The 25501-nt window shown below is 38.2% G+C and overlaps 2 protein-coding genes across 4 annotated transcripts in view; one reads left to right on the top strand and one right to left on the bottom strand.

Annotated features, from left to right (window-relative positions):
- Window positions 1–3434: 3434 nt before the first annotated feature.
- LOC131439000 (uncharacterized) lies at window positions 3435–4971 on the top strand. Its single transcript, XM_058609473.1, has 3 exons — window positions 3435–3970; window positions 4032–4158; window positions 4219–4971. Exons 1-3 carry the CDS (start codon window positions 3870–3872, stop codon window positions 4576–4578), a joined length of 588 nt encoding a protein of 195 aa, XP_058465456.1. The 5' UTR covers window positions 3435–3869; the 3' UTR covers window positions 4579–4971.
- LOC131438999 (ATP-dependent 6-phosphofructokinase) overlaps window positions 4582–25501 on the bottom strand; it is a 42576-nt gene continuing 21656 nt past the window's right edge. For 2 of the 3 annotated variants that reach the window (XM_058609470.1, XM_058609471.1), the window contains exons 4-7: window positions 18784–18972; window positions 17652–18714; window positions 17364–17586; window positions 4582–5948 (exon numbers count right to left, since the gene is read on the bottom strand). In XM_058609470.1, the coding sequence (XP_058465453.1) occupies window positions 5807–5948; window positions 17364–17586; window positions 17652–18714; window positions 18784–18972 (1617 nt within the window). In that variant the 3' untranslated portion in view covers window positions 4582–5806. Of the gene's footprint in view, window positions 5949–17363; window positions 17587–17651; window positions 18715–18783; window positions 18973–19928; window positions 20038–25501 lie in introns of all 3 variants that reach the window. The other variant, XM_058609472.1, reaches the window with a different exon arrangement.

Below are 25501 nucleotides of genomic sequence, written 5' to 3'. Positions count from 1 at the left end.
CTTTTTTTGGCACCAGCCGAGAAGCGACGCGTTTCAAACCCAAAACATCAGTTAAAAAGTGTTCGGCTGATCCATAGGAGATGCCCAACAACACAGCAATCTCACTAATCGGTACAGAACGATTTTGCAACACGATTTGCTTCACCGGTTCAATGTTTTCTTCAGTAACAGATGTTGTTGGGCGGCCAGGGATCTCATCATGATCCAAGCTTGTACGACCACCTTTGAAGCGTTTATACCACTCGTATGCCTGTGTTTTTCCTAGACGCGATTCACCAAAGGCCTTTTCTAACATTTTCAACGTTTCGGAAGACTCAATCCACTTGCAACACAAAACTTGATGCACGCACGTTGTTCTAAATTTTCATCCATTATAAAAATCGCCACACGAAAATTTTTCAACTTTTTTGTATAGACGCCAAACAAAAACTAATCGTAAGATATGCGTCAAAATTTGACAGAATGTGTATAAAAGTGTTGCCAACGTTGAGAGAATAAAAGTTTACCGATTGGACAAGCGCGGGAATTTTAAAATGAAAATTCCGGTTTTTTTACCATAAGGTATATTATTTTCCCGCTTCACCAGCAATGGCTACGTGGTGTTTTGCACATTCGACAAGAGACATTAAACAGACAAGTTTAAACGAGTTTCAGTAAAAGCTAACACACTGTTCGAAATCTCGGCAAACGGACTTGCAGATTTCGGTATATTTGTTGTTTACTGACGAGCACAGCATAATATTTTTCCAAACTTCGGCGAAACAAAGCGCTTTACCGAGATATCAGAATATCACATTAACGAATTTCGGAAAAGAGCATATGGATTACTGAACAATCAGTAAAATGTCGTGTTGCCGATCTAATTCGGTGTTTCATTAGGCCGAGCTCAAGAATCTGTTTTAAGTGTGTACGTTCGATTACTGATGACTCGGCAATTCATTATTCGATCATAATCGCTTTTGCCGAACAAACAGCAAAATTGCCACTAACAAGTTCGGCAATAATTGACAGTTAACAAATTTGGTATTACCGAGATTCTCAGTAATTATTATTTTGCCGAGATGATTACCGAACTCTCGGCTGTACAAATCTCGGCATTTTTTGCCGAAATTCAGAGGTATTTTGGATACTTCATATATTTTAGCTCATGGATCGATGTTAAGTAACACATATTGCATCAATTTAAAGCTAATCACATTAAATTACCTATTGCGGGAGGGTTTTTGAAAGATATTACAACATTTGGTGGATATTTTTACAAAGTGGGCCAAAATAAAATCAACTCTAAAGTGGGCTAAAATACCTCTGTTACCCTGAATGTCGTGTTGCCGATCTAATTCGGTATTTTATTATTCCGAGCTCAAGAATCTGTTTTAAGTGTGTACATGGCTTGAAATCGAATAAAAAGAAGCAAAAGATCGGTAGCAATTATGCACTCAAAATAATAATCATATTATAGTTACGTGAAAAATTATGTGAATATTTTCCACCCTACTTTTCACGTAGGTTTTAATGGACTGGCATTTAAAAGCTGTTTAATGCATAATCCAGTAAAAGTTACGTGTTTCATAGGTAAAATGAAATGTACTGTTCATATCACATTTATCTATCAGTTCATATCAAATTTAGATACCAGAAAATTACTATTTTATATATTGGTTGAAGTCAAACGGGAGATTCCAGATTTTGATATAAATCTATGAAAGGAAAAATGCCATGAAATATAAAACATTTATTTCAGAAAATCGTCATATAATTCCAATGGCTTAAAAAGCAACTAATAACGTCGTGGTATCTCAAATCGACAAGCCTCCAGAAATCGTTTATGTTGTCACTGCCATCCAACCGATGCCGAAGTCGAGATCCAAGAACTCCCACAACACTACCGATGCAGGTTGAAGTCGCATTACATGGTTCCAGTGTCTCTAGCATCATACCGACGGCCTGTTTGAAGCATTCGGCAGGAACGGGTAAACTTCCGGACTCACGCAGGCACTCGGTCCAGTTGAACACATGGAAACTTTCATACTGGAATGGTCCGGTCGATGGAGTAAAAAATTGTAATTAAATAACTTTTCTCGCAAATATTTACACTACTTACACTTCGAGGGCCACTGCTCGCCATTTTCAAAATCGAGTTTTTCACACTGGAAATTCACGTAGATTGTTCGACGTTTGGTCAATTCAGGTAAACCTTATGTGATGACTCTATTCATTTTAGGGGATGTTCGTATAACATTCATTTTCGTCACGTAAAAGATTCAATTTGACATTTGAAACCATTTTACGTGATTTTTCAAGTGAATCGAACGTGAATTTTTATTTGAGTGTAGGGTAACAGAGGTATTTTGGCCCACTTTAGGATTGATTTTATGTTGGCCCACTTTGAATAAATATCCACCAAATGTTGTAATATCTTTGATAAACCCTTCCGCAATAGGTAATTTAATGTGTTTACCTTCAAATTTATGTAACATGGGTTACTTCACATCAATTAAATCCGATAAAATCGATAAAGTTTGTTAGGTGGGCCAAAATATATGAAGTGGCCAAAATACCTCTGTTACCCTATTTACTCACAGCAAAATTCCAACCGAATTTTCAGATCGTTCAAAATATGGGAAACAAACAATCGAGTTTTATAAATTGATTAAAGTCTCAATTTCCTTATCGTAATGAAAAATATTCTGATCAATAATTTGTTGGGAAGTATGGTAACAGACATTGAATAAACATTTAGTTAGTAATAACACATTTTTTGTATGCCATTCTTCTTCGTTGTTTTGATTTTTGCAGAAGGATGCCTACCACAGTAACATGGCTTCCCAGCAGGAGGCTGGAAGGAGCATTAGTCTCATAATATTGATACCACTTTTTTTCGAGATATTCTTGCTTGTCGTGACCTTCCATACATGAAACTTATTTATCATTTCATAAAGAAAATTGGAGTTTCAATTTAATAAAGGCCACTTTTAAGACTTAGTTCTGATTCCAGCTGCGTCCATGAGGTCAATCAATAGCTAAATTAGAATAGAAATTATGTAATGATACAAACAAACTCGAAAGAATTTATGAAATTATCAACAAAATGTCTGAAAATAACAGCTTATTTTATATTTTATAGAAGTTAATCGTTTGGTTCAAATAATATTTCCGAGTAGATTTCATAATTAATGACGAGTTACCTAAGATGATATTTAACTAATAAGAGGAATATGTTTTAATAAATTCAAATCGTTGTGACTATGTTAGAATTAAATTAGGATAAGAATTTTATGTAAAAGTGATGCTACGGCGAAGAAAAACTTATGTAAACTGCCTTAAGAAATAATCGTATTTATGAAAAAAAAACACTTTTCTTTGGTTTCTCTCATTGCTTTGACTTCCAAAAATGATTTTTGATGGAATGCCTCTGTTCATGAAGTCTTGTAAATTGTATGTAAAAATGGTTGTGTTTGATTTCGGGAGGGGCCAGGGCCTCCCCTACTGAGTATGTGCCTGCTGTCATAATTTACCGAGAGTAACCAATTGAATCAATATAGTATATTTTGGTGAGACTACGAAGAAGAAATTCATACACTGCACATGAGATTAATCTATTTGCTGTAATGCATACCTACCAGTTCTATCCTGTTCTACCTATCGTATTGTGAAAGTGACAAAGCTATCAGTCCTGCCTGCCTTCAATGCCTATATACATATTGGGCTTTGTGTTCAGTTTGTCGATGACTTTGTTTTGGTATGCGATCGGCACCGGCACGATCATTCTAAGCATCCGAGACTCAGTTTTTTTACGTTGCGGTTGAGCTTCCCGATCACAAGACACTGCTCCGAAACGAATATTTTGTGAATTCTCTCGTGCCAGCCGGATGGATCAGATCAGCGGGGAGGACAGCAGTATATCGAGCTTAGACGAACCGCCCGGCATACCACGTGTAGATGTTGTGTATCTCACCTATAACGGCAAGAGGTTAGTAGCGTAAATGCTGTAGATTCGTTACGGGCTAACAATCATGGTTTCGTACTTGCAGAATCCGACCAACGATCGCACTGGACAACGTCTGTACGGTCAGTTTGTACGAGCTGAAGAAGCACCGTTACACGAAAAAGATTCAAAGGACGCAGATGGGTACTGATGCATATCAGCATTACAAATGGGTAAGTAGGCTGTGATACGTTATTTTTGTTTGTATGGTAACATTGTGCATCTGTCAACAGTACAACACAGTTTTATCCAATAAGTTAAAGGAACAAGGCGGACCGGTGCTACTGAAAGTGTTTCACTGGTACATCGAGACGCCGAAGGTGGACGCTTTCAAGGTGGGAAACATCCTGTACGACGCGGTTTCGCTGATCATTGTTGCACACGTTGAACACTGGTACTGTGCGAAGCGAGGCAACAGCATATACGGTAGTCGGTTACGGTTGGAGAATGGCAAAAAACAGGCAACCGATTCCACGGAACAGTGCAGAGCCCGTATAGTGGATTGTCTGGTCAAACCGGACGCGCAACGAACCGATAAACAGGTGAACCGGCGCTCCCGACGGCTTTCGCTCGGTACGATCAGTGAAGAATGATGGTTGTGATTCATAATCTACTTTTTTATTCAACATTCTGTACCTTCAGACATTGTAACACGTTTTTTTTTGTAATTTTATATCAATGTTGTTGCACAAATCATTTATGTATCTGATTTTAAACGTCAATGTTTCGTTTTTAATTCAACATATGTAACTGTTTTTTTTTGTTTTTCAAAACAAGACAAAATATCATCTTTCTGCGTAAACTCACTTGGTGATCATCATAAGAGAAATAAAATAATACTTGTTCACAAAGTAACTCAACACGTATATAGCCATGAAAAAAATAAATAGTTTTTTTTGTTTGTCTCATAATAAGTTAACACGTTTGTTTTTTTTTTGGGATGGGAATTTGGTTTGTCATGAATGAGTTGTTTTGTGTTTTTTTTTCTAAGCCAAACTAGGACAAACAACAAATCCGGAAACAATATTAGAATCAGTAAAATCGGGACATATTTGGGTCCACATTTATTCTTCCGGACCGACAGGAGGTTCTATGCTATTGGACTGGCGCTGGAAGTGTGTGCGTGTAACAAAACACAACTTATTCTAAGGGTATTAATCGCGTGCAGCATCGTATATTTGTTCGTAGTGAGTAGGTGTATGATTAGTCATAGATTGGAAACGGGCGACTAACGATTAGCTTTTGCTAGGAGATAACAACGAATCACAATTTCTTTGCACTGATAACAGATTTTTTTTGTTTTGCTCCTAACTGAGGTATATCTCTTTGGGTTTTGTAATCAATTTGCCTATACATTCACTTTACTTTTAGTTTATTTTTTCATTTGATAGGATGAGATGCAGTCTAAAATACCGAATAAACTGTTTAGTACAGAGAAAATTTTTTTTTGTCCCATTTAGTAGTGTCGCCTGGTTGTTCATGAGCTATAAAATGCAGAATATCATAGAAAAGATCTTCACGGTCGTATTTTTGCATCGACGGCTAATGATGGGATGATAAAACGATCTCAATTTTCCTGGCCAATGAAACGACTATATCAACTAGGCGGGAACACCTTCCGTTCAGTTATCGGTAGAGAATTAAATAATGTTGTCCTAGAATTAGCTATATGCGACTCAATACCACCCTTTACAATCGCACGACAATCTTTGCATAGCCGTAGCATTTTTTTCCTTCTTTCGTTCCGGTGAAAAGAGTTGACGTACGATTATAAGTAGGTGGTCTCCCAGAAACATTTGTGTGCGTGCGGGACAAAACAATTTAAGCGCACGGAGAATCGGTGGACATCTCTTCGTCGACGGTGATGTAGAGTCCTTCCTCTTCGTAAGTGGAGTCGTGCTTGGCCAGAATTCTCAGCAGTGGGCGAAGTTTCAGCCACCACTGATGCTTGGGGATGCGTTGCCTGTGAATTTTGAAATGTATCGTTAGTTTTCCTTTTTCATATGTTATTCATTGGAATACGAATTAATTGTACACTGCTTATATTTGAGACGGGTGTACATTTCAGTCTGTGATTTTGACGCAGGACAACGCCTCTGATTTCTATATAAAGGTGCAAATTCAAACTACGAAAAATAAAACCGTACAGTGGTCTGACTCAACCGAATTCATATAGATTGCAGATCTCGTAAAAGTTGGACGATTTCCTGCATTAATTATGAGCAACTTGAAACCCACCAAATTCCCAATCTTACCTCGAAACAAGATATCAATGCCAATTGTTTTATAAGAATAATCTACAAAAATGTAAATGACAACTTATTCACAATAGCCGACATGCATTGTTGAATTTGTAAGGAAATTTAATGTTAATTTTTAAACCTCTAGTTTTTATCTCAATCTGTAGACAGCCATAAATGGAGACATTTTGATTGAAGACCAATTATGTTAGTGAAACAACTTTCTTGCTGACGAATAGTTATATTCGAAAAAGAGACAAAACATGCGAATAAGCTGAGGTGGTGAACCAAAAGTTTACAATATGCATTAGAAAACTAAATTCTAAAACTAAGTTATGAAAAACAACGTGTGAAATAAGAAAAACTACAAACAAAACCTGTTTTAATTCACCAAGTGGTGTAATGATGCCTTTCTCATATCTCACATATTCTCATATATAAATGTGTGGTATTCCTCAAAATAATTTTCTTTGATTCTTAGAAAACAAAACGGTTTGTCCATAAACTAGTATAACCTACAGAGTGAAACAGTACTCAGGTCGGTTGAACCATCTCTAAGGAACGAAAAGAGGTACTTCCGTAACCGCAATCTTCGGTCAGTCATCAAAAACCCAAAAACAAACAAGAAAGCCAAATTAATGTTTGGCCTTTCACTGACAATGACTATCGATTGGAATAGTTTCGGGGCAAGTTAACAAATTTTTTTACGTGTTTTGTTTCGCCGCTTCAAGTGACGGTATCCAATTTTTAACACACTTCACCATATAATTCCGGAACCGGAAGTCGGATCCGGATGAAATTTAGCAGTTTTGTATGAGACTATGATGGTTCATTTGAATCTAAGTTTGTTGAAATCGGTCACGCCATCTCTGAGAAAAGTGAGGAAGTAAGTTAAAATAAGATTTTTTTCACTAATCACCCTGTAATGTCGGAACCGGAAGTCCGACCCAAATAAAAATTAGGATCTTTGTATAGGACAATTGTACCTTCCATCTGAATCTAAGTTTGTAAGAATCGGTTCAGCCGTCTCTGAGAAAAGTAAGTGCAGTCGGATTCGAATAAAATTCAGGATTTTTGTGTAGGTTTACAAGACCTTTCATGAAAATCGAAGCCATCTCCGAGAAAAGTGAGTGCAAAAAAATGTTACATACATACTCAACACAAAAAAGAGTCGAGTTTGTAGGGCTTGATGATTGGTGATTGACTGAAGCTCTGTTAACTCCGTTGGTTTCCAATTACCTGTTCCAAAAGCGTATATAGGGGGGGGGGGGTAATCAGGGTATATATATATATATATATATATATATATATATATATATATATATATATATATATATATATATATATATATATATATATATATATATATATATATATATATATATATATATATATATATATATATATATAAACATCTGATATTCAGTTAGATGATTAATGTTGGCCATCGTAGACGTGAGTTGAACAAATCACATTATAGAACGATTTTTGTGCGGATCAATGATAGGATTCTGCTGTTTAAATAACGAGATCAAACAAAGAGGTTTTCTTTGCATTTAGTATGCTGAAGTTCGTTCGCGTCGGGTAAATTCTGGTGCATTGAAAACCATTAGTTGTGAGATTTTATGGATTGACTCGAACGATAAGCTGAATACTGGTACAATCACTCCGTTCACTGTTCACTCCGCTATAACAGAAGAATTGCACATTATTTTCATATAAAACTTTCTGATATAGATTCTCAGTACAGAACTCCATCAGCATTGAGGTACCAAACAAGATGATGTAGTGTCGACTAATGAAACGACTATTGATACAACTATTAGACGAATGCAGTGTTCATGTAAAAGTTAATGGACACAATATTTAAAAGAATGATAACTTGAACTTTCGAATGTCGAAGAATTACTCAATTTATATTTCAGTTTCTTAACAATATCAAACTAACTAGAGATTGTGAGTGGAGAAAGAATATGAAAAATGAAGGAATAGCAAGGATTTGAAGATAAAGTGCGAAAAATTTCGACGTAGCAAGGTTTATTTAAGTAAGAAGAAGGTTTCTCGCATCTAAACTTCTACCTTCTACCAGAGGAGTCGAACTTAGCGATGCGAATCATCCGAGTCTCTGATATGTCAGAAATTTACTAAATAATTACTGACTGACCAGAAGTCATAAATTAAAAGTAAAAAAAAGTTTTATCGCTAAATTGTTAATCGAAAATTGTTCCTGTGATTGTCACGCTACGAACATTAATCAAACACGACTAAATAATATCACCAGACTAGCGAGAAGTGACGAACTACAGGGTGATTTTTTAAGAGCTTGAGAACTTTTTTAAACAATAAAACGCATAAAATTTGCAAAATCTCATCGGTTCTTTATTTTAAACGTTAGATTGGTACATGACATTTACTTTTTGAAGATAATTTCATTTAAATGTTGACCGCGGCTGCGTCTTAGGTGGTCCATTCGGAAAGTCCAATTTTGGGCAACTTTTTCGAGCATTTCGGCCGGAATAGCCCGAATTTCTTCGGAAATGTTGTCTTCCAAAGCTGAAATAGTTACTGGCTTATTTCTGTAGACTTTAGACTTGACGTAGCCCCACAAAAAATAGTCTAAAGGCGTCAAATCGCATGATCTTGGTGGCCAACTTACCGGTCCATTTCTTGAGATGAATTGTTCTCCGAAGTTTTCCCTCAAAATGGCCATAGAATCGCGAGCTGTGTGGCATGTAGCGCCATCTTGTTGAAACCACATGTCAACCAAGTTCAGTTCTTCCATTTTTGGCAACAAAAAGTTTGTTAGCATCGAACGATAGCGATCGCCATTCACTGTAACGTTGCGTCCAACAGCATCTTTGAAAAAATACGGTCCAATGATTCCACCAGCGTACAAACCACACCAAACAGTGCATTTTTCGGGATGCATGGGCAGTTCTTGAACGGCTTCTGGTTGCTCTTCACTCCAAATGCGGCAATTTTGCTTATTTACGTAGCCATTCAACCAGAAATGAGCCTCATCGCTGAACAAAATTTGTCGATAAAAAAGCGGATTTTCTGCCAACTTTTCTAGGGCCCATTCACTGATTTGCAAGCGTTGCTCGTTAGTAAGTCTATTCATGATGAAATGTCAGAGCATACTGAGCAAATAATAATGCATGAAAATCATAACCTCAAAAAATCTGAGCAAATACTAATGCATGAAAATCCTAACCTCAAAAAAATCACCTTTTACAAGTGGGAAAAATGCATAAAATTGTTCTGTATGGACAATGGGATTTTCCGTTGAAAAAGTCGTCTATGCTTGCTAGATTGATTGATGTTTGGCGGGCAACGAGTTGAATAAGTGTTTGGTCGTCGAAGAAAAGAAAACTAGATCGTTTAAAAATCGTTTGGCGCGCAACGAATAGTTTTGTGTGGAGATTTCACATGCATACTTGATTCCTGTTATTTGTCATTTCGAGCCACGTGCTTAATTGGATATCAAAATTATTGCTTACTAATGTCGTTTTCGCTTGATGCCAAACCTAACCCAGTTTCCACTCTAACTGCTGTCAAACCGTTTGTTTGAAGCTAGTTTCGAACCTAGTTTTAACGTTGTTGAACTGAAAATCGAGTCAGTTTCGAACCTGGTTGCTATATCAGGTTTGCTCAAACACCCGTTGTTAAGTGCGAAATCAACACAGTTTCGTGAAAAGTGTTTGTTTGATGAAACTACCCTGGGTTAGTGTCAGTGTTCTCAAGCGAAAACGACATAAATGACTCAACGGAATGCATATGACTGTTCTAGAAAACCGCTGTAGGCATGAGAAAAAGTTCTGATATCTTTTACCAGTTGATGGATTGTGTGTAATGGAGTTAGATAAATAATATTGTCTTTGTAAGCGCGAAGTTAACAAATCAGAAAATTTTTCAATGAATCAATGAAAAGATTGTTCTGTAGAAGCGCTAAGATCAAACTAAAAGATTATCCTTGCATTTTGCTTTATAATGATTTAGCGCACACAATAAGTGGCAATCAGCCCAACCAAGTGCGCTGGATTTATCCCTTTGCTCGACTTCGCTACAGTTAGATTGCAAGTGGAAGGTAATCTGTGATCCTCACGGTAGCGATCACTTGCCGATCATAGTTTCTATCACCAACCGTGGAAGACCATCGGAAACAATCAATGTTTCGTACGATTTCACACGAAACATTGATTGGAAACGTTACGCGAGCTCGATGTCTGAGAAACTGGAAACATCACAGGAGCTTCCTCCGGAGGAAGAGTATACATTTTTGGCTGGCTTGATTCTTGACACCGCAATTCAAGCTCAGACGAAACGAGTACCTAGCGCGCAAGCTAGTATGCGTTCTCCCAACCCATGGTGGGACAAAGAGTGCTCAGAGCTGAAAACGAAAAAAGCTTCAGCCTTCATCTCGTTTAGAAGGAACGGAACTCCAGATAATTATCGGAAATACGCGGCGTTAGAATTTCAAATGAAAAGTCTGATTAAAGCTAAGAAACGCGGTTACTGGCGAAGGTTTGTTGACGGATTAACGAGAGAAACAGCAATGAGCACTCTTTGGAATACGGCCCGTCGCAAGCGCAATCGAAATCACGCGAACGAAAGCGAGGAATATTCTAACCGCTGGATATTTGATTTCGCTAAGAAAGTATGTCCTGATTCTGTTCCGGAACAGAAGATATCCCGCGTCGCGACATTGAATACAAACGAAACACCGTTTTCGATGGTAGAGTTCTCACTTGCGCTCTTGTCGTGTAACAATAGAGCCCCGGGGTTAGACAGAATTAAATTCAACTTGTTGAAAAATCTGCCCGACTCTGCCAAAAGGCGCTTGTTGAATTTATTCAACAAGTTCCTCGAGGGTAATATTGTCCCACACGAATGGAGAGAAGTGAGAGTTATTACTATTCAAAAACCTGGAAAACCAGCCTCCGATCACAATTCGTATCGGCCGATTGCTATGCTTTCCTGTATTCGGAAATTGTTGGAGAAAATGATTCTCTTCCGTCTAGACAATTGGGTCGAAACAAATGGATTGCTTTCAGGTACACAATTTGGGTTCCGCAGGGGCAAAGGAACGAACGATTGTCTAGCGTTGCTCTCAACAGAAATTCAAATGGCATTTGCTCGTAAAGAACAAATGGCATCAGTTTTCCTCGACATCAAGGGGGCATTCGATTCAGTTTCCATTAACGTTCTATCTGAGAAGTTGCATCAGCATGGTCTTTCACCAGTTTTGAACAACTTTTTATATAATCTATTGTCCGAGAAACACATGCATTTTGAGCATGGTGATTTGACGACAAAGCGATTCAGTTACATGGGTCTTCCTCAGGGCTCATGCTTAAGCCCCCTTTTATACAACTTTTACGTAAATAACATTGATGAATGTATCAACACATCTTGCACGCTAAGACAACTTGCCGACGACAGTGTTGTGTCTATTATAGGACCCAAAGCTGCCGATCTCCAAGGACCATTGCAAGATACCCTCGACAACTTGTCGACATGGGCTTTTCAAATGGGTATCGAGTTCTCTACGGAGAAAACTGAGCTGGTTGTATTTTCAAGGAAGCGAGAACCTGCGCAATTACAGCTTCAACTAGGGGGTGAAACCATAGCTCAGGTTTTCACATTTAAATATCTCGGGGTCTGGTTCGATTCCAAAGGTACCTGGGGATGTCACATTAGGTATTTGAAACGAAAATGCCTACAGAGAATCAATTTCCTTCGTACAATAACCGGAACTTGGTGGGGCTCTCACCCAGGAGACCTGATCAGGTTGTACAAAACGACGATATTGTCAGTAATGGAATATGGATGTTTCTGTTTCCGCTCCGCTACGAATATTCATTTCATTAAACTGGAAAGAATTCAGTATCGTTGTTTACGTATTGCCTTGGGTTGCATGCAATCAACCCATACGATGAGTCTTGAAGTGCTGGCGGGCGTCTTACCGTTGAAAAACAGGTTCTGGGATCTCTCATATCGACTGCTAATCCGATGCGACATTTTGAATCCGATGGTGATAGAAAACTTTGAAAAGCTCGTCGAGCTTAATTCACAAACCCGTTCATGTCCTTGTATTTTGACTACATGGCTCAGAATATAAATCCTTCTTCGTTTGTTCCCAATCGTGTTCATTTTGTGGATACTTCTAATTCTACTGTGTTTTTCGACACATCCATGAAAGAGGAAATTCGTGGAATCCCGGATCCTGTACGCCCTCAAGAGATCCCAAAAATTTTTAATAATAAATTTAAAGAAGTCGACTGTAATAAAATGTTTTACACTGACGGATCATATCTAGACGGGTCCACTGGCTTCGGTATATTCAATGTAAATTTCACCGCTTCCTATAAACTCAGTGATCCAGCTTCAGTTTACGTCGCAGAACTAGCTGCAATTCAGTATACCCTTGAGATCATTGACACTCTGCCCACAGATCACTACTTCATTGTATCGGACAGTCTCAGTTCCATTGAGGCTCTCCGTTCAGTGAAGCCTGGAAAGCACTCACCGTATTTCCTGGGGAAAATACGGGAACAATTGAGTGCTTTATCTGCAAAATCATACCAGATTACCTTGGTTTGGGTCCCCTCACATTGTTCCATACGGGGCAATGAGAGGGCGGACTCGTTAGCCAAGGTGGGCGCACTAGAAGGTGATATCTATGAAAGACCAATCTGCTTCAATGAATTTTTCAGTTGCTGTCGTCAGAAAACTCTAGCTAGCTGGCAGAATACATGGAATAGTGGAACTCTGGGACGATGGTTACACTCAATAGTCCCACAGGTATCGACGAAAGCTTGGTTCCGGGGGTTAGACGTGAGCCGAGACTTTATTCGTGTAATGTCAAGGCTCATGTCTAATCATTATATGTTCAGCGCGCATCTCCGTCGTGTGGGGCTCGCTGAGAGTGGTGTCTGCGTTTGCGGTGAGGGTTATCATGACATCGAACATGTTGTTTGGACATGTGTCGAGTATTGTGATGCCAGGTCCCAACTCATAGGTTCCCTTCGGGCCCGAGGTATACCACCCTTCGTACCAGTCCGCGACGTCTTGGCAACTCGAAATCTTCCTTATATGACTCTCATCTATAACTTCTTGAAAACTATCAATGCTCAAATTTAGTGCTCTCCCTATCTCTTTCTCGTCTACAGCTCTACCGCACTCTTCTTTACGTTGCTGGAAGTATGGCCTGTGTAAACGATGCTTCGGAGCATGCACCTGCCTTGAACTGACTGAGTTGCTGGAAGCTACCCAAAAACGTCACATCAACGTCAGAACACACCAACGAAGCATCCCAATCCAGAATAATCTCTTCATTGCTACAAGCTGAAAAACATGAAGATTCATCGAACGCAAAATGTGTCTAAAAGATGTATGCCACAAACCAATGATGTATTCAAATTTCAATTCAATACTGTGTAGGTCCCACCCTCCCTATGTCCCCTTACTAACTGGGGAGTATGCCGCCCCGTAATACGGCATCCCTTTCTCTCTCCCTAACAACAAGACAATCGGCCACGTTAAGCTAAAGCAAATGAGCCTAATAAAAATTTTATTTGAAAAAAAAAAAAAAAAAAGTGGCAATCAGATATCAATGTTCAATATGATTATCATAATGGATTTATGCTGCCATTTTATATTTCATATTCTGAAAAGAATGTTCAAATTGGTAAGATCATTACCTGAACAATATCCACTTTATTAGAGCCCTAAAGTACACGTGCCACTTTTTGGCAACATAAATATACAGAACAAGTTCTGAGAAATCTTTCTCGCTGCTTCAAAACTGTACAAGAAACTGTTTCAAAGTTTATTATGTTGCGTTGAGCGAATATTCGAGTATGAGTAATTCCTTAAAACGGACTGTTCAGAATGTTTTGTATGTATCTGTTAAGTTTATCAATACAAAATTCTGGTTAGTGAGCTTTTTTATCCATTACCGAAAGCAAGAATCACATCTGGAAGAGAAAGCGTGACACCTTATATCCATTATGTCGAAGCCATTAGAGAGAGATTTTTCATTTACTTGAAGGATGGGATGACAATCTGTGCATTTGCTCATTTTTTTCTTAACAGAAGTATTTCACATTTTCACATTAATTTTCGGTGATATAGCTCAAAAGCGAATGTGTGTCGAATTCCGTTGGTTGTAGATTAAGTAATCAGAAGTATAAAGTATAAATAACATAAATTCGAACAAATAATTTTTGGCAGAGACGAAGTTCGACGGATCAGCTAGTATCATATAAAACTTCTATTATTTCGATTCATGGATTGACTTTGTGAACGCGCTTGGAAATGACGCGGTTGAGATGACTTGGGAAGAAATGTTTTTCTCAATTTCTTAGTAGTTTAGCCCCGGTCTCCCCTATATTATGAAAACACCCCCAGAAATTATTTTCTGGATACGCGCCTTCAAAGTGCAATTGGTCGTTTTAATTTTTGATACCCAGAATTGAGGGTAATTTTCATTCATTTTCTCTGTGGCTCAATATATAAATCTCAGTTCACGAATCGAAGCCATATTCTACTATGAATCCCAAAATAATATGAATATTTTAGTTAAATACTTCAGAGCTGTCCTGTAAATAGTCCGATTCACTCTCCGTCTTCCATCCTCTAAAGGTCGTAGTAAACTGATTGATCTAGATTTATAATCTGTCCGTCGAGATGTTGGTAAGGTTACTTTTGTAACAGATCCACTTCAGTTGCAAAGCTCCGAATAACTACAATTGTTAAATCGCACTCTTAGAAAAAAAATGAAAACGTCAATTCAAGCAGTCCGCAATTTTTTCGGTGATGACACAATATATAGATATATTGTGTTATTACCATGTGAAAATAATTCTTGTGTCTGTATCGATGTAAGCAAAGTCTTGGCATCACATTCCTTTCGTGGGATTTGGCCTTTCTGTTTCAGCAGACTTCGCAGCCGATTCTTAGCGTACAGAATCATTGCATGGTTAGTACTACTGATACTAAGAATCCTTCCAGGTCGGGAGCAGGTTTAGGTGTATCGATGTAAACTTCAGTTAAATTAACTGTGAGGTTAAACACATGACTTATTTTTACATTCTTCGAATTGTAAATTTAAGTGAATTGCGACACTCTTGTTAATGAAACGCCCAAGTCGTGCTCTCATTTGGACTTCGATCGTCAGGAGGAGCAGTCGTCGGCAATGAAAGCAGATCTTTTACGTTGTATAAAACTTCAAACGCTCAAGTTCCTACTGAATTGAACTGCTGAATTCAGTTTCGGAATTTAAATTCAGTATTAAGTTCTACAACTAGATTGCAACTGAGTTTTTAAATATATTTTAGTTCGTGAACTGAGTACCAGTTTCTGAATTATTTAAATCGGTTCTTAATAAAACTATTAATATATTCCTGAAGAACTATACGAAGAATCCCTACTATATAAATTTATCATTCCGGTTGGTTCAGATCCAGAGCTCAGTTCTAGTTCCAATAATTCAATCCAATATTGCGTAATGCAGTAATTGCGTAATCTTCAAAGAAGATCGATTGGGTCGTCCTGCTGCTAGTCGTTTGCATTGGAGCAAAATACAACGAAAAGTGGACAACAATTGGGAAAATTATGCAAAATCAGCCCTTTTAATGGCTCCATATGTTATCTAAAGAATTATAAAGATTGTTTCTTTGCATATCGGAGATTAAAACCATCAGTGTAGTGCAAATCATGGATAATTTGATAAGTTTTGTACATTTTTTACAGAGCAAAACTCGCAAGAGTGTTTCATATCATAGAGAATTACACAATACCAAAAATTAATCCCGCACAAAATGTTTTGACTCTCATTTGTTTCGCGTAAATTAATTGTGTGGTAGAAAATATTTGTCGCCAAAAGGTCAATCTTTAGTAGAAATGCAGCAGTAAAAGTTGCGAAATTCACACAATCAACTAATACGAACGATTATCATTTTTATTCGTATTCACGTCCTCCAGTTATGTCTGTGACATTGATCATCCGCCTTTTTCTCGAATAAACCTTTTTCTGGCCGCAAGGATTACATTTAGACACAATTTTGGAATAACTTTCCACGCTTGTCGTGGAAAATCAACGAATTTTATATAACCGATTTCGTTGCATTTTGACGATTTGGAAGTACTAAATGAAATACAAATTACTTCACAACGATGCTAATTCAAGTTATAAACGGAATAATGTTAGTTTTGTAAAATTTTCTAATAATATAAATTTTGCAATGATCTGAAAAATCCGTTTCAGTATGAATGTGTGTAAGAATTGTGAAAGATCACAAAAACACTCATTTTTCAGAGCTATTTTTGATAACACTCGGAAAATACTCCGAATTTTTCAGCCACTTTTGCCCTGCAGATAGATAAAAGTTTTTCAAAGGTCTGTGCTTTTGGGTTTTGGCAATTTTTTTAAATTATCCATCGAATATTTCCCAAAACTACCCGCGCGCATGGTACTTGGACGATGGCCAGAATCGTTCGTTTCTGAGAAAATCAGATTTGAAGCGTGAAAATAGCCCTCTAAAACACCCTAAAACACACTGGCCTCAGACCGTAAGGGCAAAAAGCAAAATATTCCGTTCACGACTGCATTATTCAAACTCCTGCAGCCATTCAGTCATCGGCATGGAAATACACCTTGACTTGGGAGCTCTTATATTTGTGTCATTTTACGACATGGAACAGGAAACCTGTGGATCAATTCTTGGTTGAAAATAATCCCGCCGGACGCCACACGGTTTACCTGTTTGGTAGACTTATACCAACTTTCATGGGTGGCCAAGTATCCATAAAACGATGGGAAAAGGGAGGCTTCAATGGCTTATGCTAATGGCAGTTGAAAACTAATTGGCTGTCTCAGTTACAACGTCGAGGCAGTTTTGTTGATGAAGGTATTGACTAATTTTCTGGACGCGCGGAGCACCGAATATAAACTTCAATAAAAATTCTATTCCAAAAGTACGCTGTTATTTTGTTGTATTGAATCCTACAACATAAACAGTGCACAAGCGGTAAATTATGTCACGAAATGCCACTGCTTATAGCTTTTTAAAATTTCTCATTTATACCACTATATAGAAAACTAAGATATGTGCCACATCATAATCAATACTTACTCGAAGTTAGTATCGGCGATCAGATCCTTGAGCGGGCTGAATCTGTACTGTCGTCGGACCAAACCGAGCAGACAGGCAGTTTCCGGCGTTTTTGCGTTGATGCTTCCGTCGGGCAATGTGTTTGCCTTCAATTGTTCTACCAACCACTCCACACATTTGGCCGCCATTTTGGTACCCATGTTACGATCGAACGGAGTCGGTGATCCGCCCTGTTGCATGTGTCCTGTCGAGTGAAACATACGGGTTTCAAAACGGAATAACTTTGGTTTGATTCAAATTCCGACTTACCGAGCACATTCATTCTGGTCGAGAACAAACCCTTTCCTTCCTCCGAGTACAGGCGATAGATGAACTCGGTGTTATAATTCTCCGAGGCCTTCTCGTTCCGCAGAATCAACCCACGCTGTACGCCATCACTCATTTTCGACGCCATATGGTACACATCCTGTTGCAGATCTTTAATAGAGAATTTTTCCTCGTAAATGTAGGCGGCATCGGCACCGCCGGATAACCCAGACAGTGTTGCCAAATAACCGCAGTAACCTCCCATGGTCTCGATAACAAATACGCGACGCTTGGTACCCTGAGCGGACTGTCGAATGCGATCGCAAATTTCCGTGATTTCGTTCAGACCGGTGTCTGCTCCCAGTGAGAATTCTGTACCGGGAACATTGTTTGAAATGGTAGATGGAATAACCACAATCGGAATACAAAATTCTTTGTAGTTGTCCCGTTGATCTGCCAGCTGACCGGCAGCGTGATAGCCCTCGAATCCACCGATGATCAGCAATGCTTGAATGTTGAACTCCTTGAAACGGGCAGCAATCTCCTTGAACTTGCCCTCCGGGAGAGTACGTTTGGTACCGAGGAAGGCACCACCTTGGCCAACCCATCCGGTTACATCGGCCCACTCCATCTTCTTGATGTTGCCACTAACCAAACCCTCAATACCGTCGTGAATACCCATCACGGTGTCACCACGGTAAATGCAATTGCGAACAAACGACCGCACAGCGGCATTCATTCCACAAGCCGGAGCACCAATGTGCATAACGGCCATCGTGTAGCCTTCGATTCCACGACCCTGCTCGTCGAAGGCGCTCTTCGGGGGCTTTAGGCGGGTCAACATCTTGTAGGTTTCCAAGTTCCTCGAGAAGGACAGACCGCGTAGTTGGACGGCCAGTTCCCAGTTTTTGTCAGCCATCGCTTCCATAACGGCCTTGGTACGCTTGACGCACTCCATCAGGGGCACACGGACCGCCTGATTGCCGTCCAGAGACACCACACACGGTTCCGTGTTTTCGTCGGCTTCCATCAGTGCCATCACGGCTTCGGCTCCCATACGGCAACCCTGATGAGAGAGAAATCGTGTTGTGTGATCGGAGTTTTATTAGAACACATTTGACTAACTACTACTTACCAGTACACGATCGAACGAACTCGGATTTCCTCCGCGCTGCACATGACCCAGCACGGTGATTCGAGTGTCCTGTTGCAGTTTATCGACCACAACCTGTTTCACCTTCTCCGCAGTGATCGGTTGGCCTTCGCGATCGATCGCACCCTCCGACACGATGATAATGTTCAATCTTTGCCCGGCCGAACGTTCCTGTGTTCCGTCAGAAATTCGGATGATCGGGAGAAGTGCACAAAACGCACATTGGGGAACACCGAAAAAAAGAGTCCATTAGAATATACACAATTTCCAGTGTACATTTATAACAAGGTGTTGTTAGTATAAAGCCCTTTTGCAGAAATATACCATAAGCTAGACGGTGAAACAATTAGTAAAAAAACTGATATCGAAAATGAATAAAAAAAATCCAGCTAAACAACATTTTTTTACAGGAAGCGCTTGTTGATGATGAAACCGGATGAAGTGATCGATGGAACAGTGTTTTTTTCTGATTTACAAATGATTGAACACTTAATCTAAGTATTGATGACATTTTCCGTACAAAACTTCATGCAAAACTTCAGGCTCAAGAGGTTTTTAGGGCTAAGCACTATGGGAAACAATGAATGAAAAAATCCACTTGAATTTTGAAAAAAATGACATTTGTTGTGCAAGCTGCGTAGTAGCGTGTTAAATGTTGGCTATTTCGATTTTGGGGTAAAACTATCGTTAGATAAAAGCTGATAACCGTGATGATACCTGGGCATGAATTTTGTTTTACGTCTTTGAATGAGTACCGTTCGTATATGTATATTACACAGATGTACCTTAGCCCCTTAGTTCCTTTGAGTCCTACTTATTATTATCTAAGTTCCATTGTTTTTGTTTTTCTACAAATTAGAGTTTATGAAAATATTTATAATGTTGTTCCCGCGCAAGTTTTTTAATCGAAGAGATCTAATGCATTATGCGCTTCCATTTGCTGTAGGTATTAAATCGCCAATTAATAACAAACACCAAGTATTTCTTGTTTGTTTTTCGTTTGTTTTAGTATCCCGTTTCCTTTTTACAACAATCAGTAACGAGAAAAACGAAACAGAAACTCTTTCAGTATATGAATGGAAAGCGTTACCCGCTCCGTAGTTGGGATATGTGGGAACTGTGCGTACCTGCAGGATCTTTTTGCACAACTTATCGGGCCAATTGTTCGGCGCTGGATCTTCCGGTATGAACACGTAGTCCGCTTCACTAGATATCGACGCCATTAACGCTAAGTAACTACAATGTAACAAATGAATGTGATTGGTGAATGAGAGCTTTAACCAGGACAGTGTTTTCTCGTACTACGGAAATGGGGTTTGTTATTTTCAAGATAAGGGCGGCTTCTTGCTTGTTCGGTTCAAACGGGTTGCACTCTACTGGATCTACAGATGCTGCGAACAGTTTGGCGAATCTTACATATGTCGTTTTCGTTTGATACCAAACCTAACCCAGTTTCCACCCTAGCTGCTGTCAAACCGTTTGTTTGAAGCTAGTTTCGAACCTAGTTTTAACGTTGTTGAACTGAAAATCGAGTCAGTTTCGAACCCGGATTTTTTATTAGGTTTGCTCAAACCCCCGTTGCTAAGTGCGAAATCAACACAGTTTCGTGAAAAGTGTTTGTTTGATAAAACTACCCTGGGTCAGTTTCAGTTTTCTCAAGCGAAAACGACAGTAAAATGCGACCCATTTCGAAAAGATGACAGATGCGAATAGCAACACACAGAGCGTAAGAAAAACCGTGATGCAAAGCTTACTTTGATTGACGATGTACTCTCACATTTTGTCGATGTATTATTCTCGAATACAAAGAATACAAAAACAAATTACGCACAAGAGATTTATCAGAAACTTTGAAACATGGCTGTTTCTTCAAGATTTCAAGATTAGAAATAATTATCGAATTCTCAAAAACAACCATGCTTCCAAGCAGAATTGTTTCTGACAACTGTCAAATTCAAATCAAAAGTTAAAATAATTCGCATATTCGATTGATAGTCTGAGAATGATTGTAAATCAGTATTTTTGTCAGCACAAAATCTATTGCTTTAAATTTGGTTCGGTAAAAGTCGCTTTTAAAGAAAATAAATGCCACTTTATACAAGGGATTTTATACATTTTTCGTTATGTTGCAGCAGATGATTGAAAATGTTTATTTTACTCTAGGTCAAGATGGAGAAATGAACAAACCAAACCAAAATATTGTCAATACCGTTGGTAACTTGTGTCCAAATTTTCTGGTAACTTGTGTCCGAAATCTGGTGTTTGGAGCTTTAAATAATCCAATTGAATAGAAGAGTTCATTGCACATATTAAACAGTTTAATCTCTGGTGAGAAAGTAGTGTTGGATTGATGAGCAGTTTTGGTTTTGTGGTAATATTTTCTTCAATCCGATGGAGTACGCGATCAATAATATTGACAATAATACTTTCCCGTGTAAGGGCCGCTAAAGTCTTCTACAATTAGTTTATTTTTGAAAAATGATTTTTTTTTATGTTCGACCCAATTCTATTCATAATGAAGATAAGTTTTACCCTTCCCAAGATACAGTGCTTTTAAAGAGCAAGACCCTTTGCAAGCGTATAGTGGCCCTTACACGAGTCATAAAAAATGTCATTACTAAAAAATAATATCATTTTTATGAACGTGTATGGTGCAGTAATGACGAGTTTTCTATCAAAGTTGAAATACATCATTCTTAGTCTTCATTAAAAATGACAAAAATAATTCTCGTGTAAGGGCCGCTTATGAGTAATGTCAACAATGTGTGCGTAAAAACAAATTCCGACGCTTGTTTTGCTGATTATAAACAATAAATCTTCCATATGGTTGAAAAACAAACCAATCAGTTCATCCTGCTTAAAATTGCAACTCAAGAAAAGGGAAAATCGTAGTCTAAAACTTTTCCGTTTCTAATACAAATCTATTGAAGCAGTGTTGCTAACTTTTTTATTAGGGAATGAAAATCTACATTCATAAAATGTAAGCAATTTTCCATCAAACGTTGGTGAAAAGTTGATCAAAACTGATATTGCATCCAAAATATCAGCCTTAACATTCATTTGAGAATAAATTATTGTTAAAAAAGATTGTTTGAAACACAGTCGTGCAAACCACTTTGATAAACTCGTTGCACTGCATATATCAATACATAGATCTATGACATACGTACCAAATAAAATGTACGTAATACATAAATTACCAACACAAGTGATTTTGGTTTACTCTTGATCCTTAATATAAAATTTACTGATAACTGAAAATTTACAAAATGTACCTCTCTGGAGATAATTATATTTCATTTGCGAAATAAAACAATAGAACAAACAGATGTCTTCACAGTGCATTCTTTTTCCTTAAAACCCTGGTAATTATCTAGAATATTGGCTGACTTCAAATCAATCGAATTAACCGTTTGTGAGATACATGTTTTAGGAAATATCAAAGGAATTTTTGCTTAGGCAACAATTGAAACTGTGAGCTGATGATGCAAATTGTCCTTATTGGTCCGGAAGAATGAGTATGCCAAATTTCAACACCTAACACGTAAAAACTCTAAGCTTTCGCGGTTGCCGGCTGCCCAGAGCAATAAACACATTATGCTATTATTATATACAGTAAAGTGGAGTCGACGACACGACCAGGCACTCCGAAGAAAAACTGACATTAAAATTGTCCGTTAACGATTCACCGCCAGTTACCGCAAATATAGCGACCCCTTGATAATGATGAAAATAATCTTCTCGAGCAACACTGTTTAATACCGTTTTCGTTTATTGATCAGAGCAGCCCGAGAGCTGGCCCAAACAACTTTTGAGATGTTTGTTGACAACCGCGTAGTTTCGTTCTGAAAATTGTCTAGGGTCGCACCACGATATCCATACGAGTTCATTTATTTTTTTCTTTTTTCTATGAGTTGTTGTTTAGGGCGCGTATAAGTTTACCAGGATCTAGTTACCAAGGATCCCCAGAGCAAATAAACGAGCAATTTGGAAACGCAAAAGATACGAGAAAGCATTTTTCACAGATTTGCTTAAAATATAGGAGAAAATATCTGCGTGTATTTCAAGAATAGAATCAGTGACCTCTACGTGAAAATTTAATGAAGGTCAACTTTCCATTGTATACAATTCAAATGCTAACCTGCTGTTCTAGTTTCAGGCGACGGGAGTTGCAAATGGTTTTGTAAGAAATCCAATTCATGGTCAAGCAATATTGCATTTATCGTGAGTTTTGAAATGTTCTGCCGATTACGATGTAGGATATGATTACAAAAATCAAACAAGAGAATGAAAAATAGGTAGTAGCTCAATTTGTTTGAAGTTGTCAAACAATCTACTTTATAATTCTTGTTGATTTTTTCATTAAATGGCTTAACAATAAGTAACAATTTCTTTTGTTTGTTGTCTTTTATTTCAATTACTTAACCATTTCCATGTTTTGTGTCATCGTACGTAAGATGCCCGATCATTTCTACTACTAAGTACTTGCCGTACTTAAGAGTTTCCTTCACGAGCAAAGCCTCAGCTAATGTTCCCAGTTTGACTACGTTAACGCTCAAAATCTGCTTCATTCGCCCGTTCTACTCGATAATCAGCTGGCGTGACTCGTGATCGATCACGGCATTTCAAATAAGGCATTTCCGCATACAGATTTTCTTCGCTTTTCTCGGCAAACGAGATAAGACCTACGGTTTCATTCATACCGAAGAATTTGATCTACAATGAAGTGAAAAATTGAGTTAAGCAAAATGTCCATTCGAAGCTAGTACCTGCGAATATGCCATTTTCTATCGCCCGTTCTTACACCATGTACATCTAGTCGAACAGCTGCTCTATGCTCTACAGTTTCTACTTTTCAGGGGGTACTAAACGAAACCAAGTACCAAGCAGATCCTAGGAACAACGTAACCAACCGTTCGTATTTCTTCCGGCTCGTAGAAATCTCAATCTCTTCGTTGTTGTTTTGAGATTATTTATATAGCATGTTTCAATTAAACTATATACGTAGCCATGGTTCTGGTATATGTTATTCAAAATCAACAGTTTTCGATTTTTGTTGCCAGTTTCAATAGTTTTTTCAAGCAATTGCTTTTTGACATGACCAGTTACTGTGGGGTAGTTAAATTTACGATACAGTTTAGATAGACGAGTGGCAGGTCGTGTCGTCGGTGGAGTTCAGGAGTTGCATTCATTTTAGTGGAAGTTAACCTGTGTCTCCATATGGATTTTACTGTTGCTAACGTTTCATTGCCTTTTGGTAACCGACCGGAAGCACTTTACATGATCCCAACCTAGCCAGGGATGCCAGATCATTTTTTCAAAAATCTGTGATCAAGCCAAAAACCTGTCTGTGTAAAATCTGTGCACGATTCCCGTCCCATAACAGCTGTTCAGAATCATTTTGGTGAGAAAAAATGATATCACTATTTCCAACCGTTCTGTATTTTTTGGTGCTTAACTGTGATCGATTTTCAAGAATATGTGAAAATCTGATCGATTTTCAAAAATATGTGAAAATCTGATCGATTGCAGCATCTGTGAAAATCTGTGCCAATTTAGAAATCTGTTCAGAAAGTTAGGGCATATTCAGTAGTGTTCTAAATCTAGATGCATAATTTATGTTAGTTACAAAATTTAAATCTGAATTTTATAACAAGAAAAACTGGCAGCCCCAGCAGTGTTTTACTCGTGTTTCAAACATACAAACAAGAGAACGACATCGTTGACCAGTTTCCAATTTGACAGAAGAACGAGTCGAACAAATAAAACTAGAACGGCTTCCTGGGGATACGTTTGTTCCAGTTCGTGCTCTATTATCGATCTTCTATTAGAACTTCGGGCTGCTGAATGCTCTTAAAAACCTGTGAAACACATATTAATCTGTGAACCTGGCATCCCTGAACCTAGCGATGTTTTCTGAACGTATCAAATTAGTATTTTCTTTCAGATGTTGGATTTTCATTCTTTACTAATTTCGGCCAGAGGTTACACGATTGCAAAAACGCTCCACGCAAATTTGTTACTTTTGGAATAATTTGCGATTGAAACATGTTCGGGTTCGGCACAAGGTTATCAACAACAAACCACACGCGCATTATTTTGGAAGAAAAATATACTTATCAACCGCTGAATCCGGTTCTAAACCATTCTAAATTGGATCGATTATTAGCACCGTTTGACACAATCATCGACGCTTTTTTTCCTGTTTGGTTGTTTGATAACATTACAATCTCTGGTGCGATTTCGAATGTACAATTAGCTGCTGAACAAACTAATAACTTCGCGGATCAACTTGACGTATGACCCTCAGAGAACAATCCAGCCTAATAGTCAACTGAAATAATTTGACACAGGAAATTGAGCATGAATCAGCTCATTAAACTCGTGATAACGTTTTTTTTTTTCTGATCGCTTATTGCAGCTATCGGTTGCACGTATACCTCGAACAGATTTTTGGTTGGTTTCAGCTGTAATTGTCATTTTACAAATATACGAACCGAAAACTGTCAAAATAACCCATATCTAATTGTTTTATTGCGGTTCAACTAAATACAAGATCCCACACAAACGAGTCGCGTATATTTGGTTCACCAAAACGATCAAGTTAGCCTAGCCCTCTGTTCTACGTTGAAAATAATTTGCACGTTAGCATCATATGCAAAGCATTTGTACTATCACCACTTGTAGAACACATGAAATT

Source organism: Malaya genurostris, chromosome 3 (genome assembly GCF_030247185.1).
Source record: "Malaya genurostris strain Urasoe2022 chromosome 3, Malgen_1.1, whole genome shotgun sequence".
In the NCBI taxonomy this organism is placed as follows: domain Eukaryota; kingdom Metazoa; phylum Arthropoda; class Insecta; order Diptera; family Culicidae; genus Malaya; species Malaya genurostris.
Note: the sequence above shows the minus strand (reverse complement) of the source record. Positions and strands in the feature narration are given on the sequence as shown.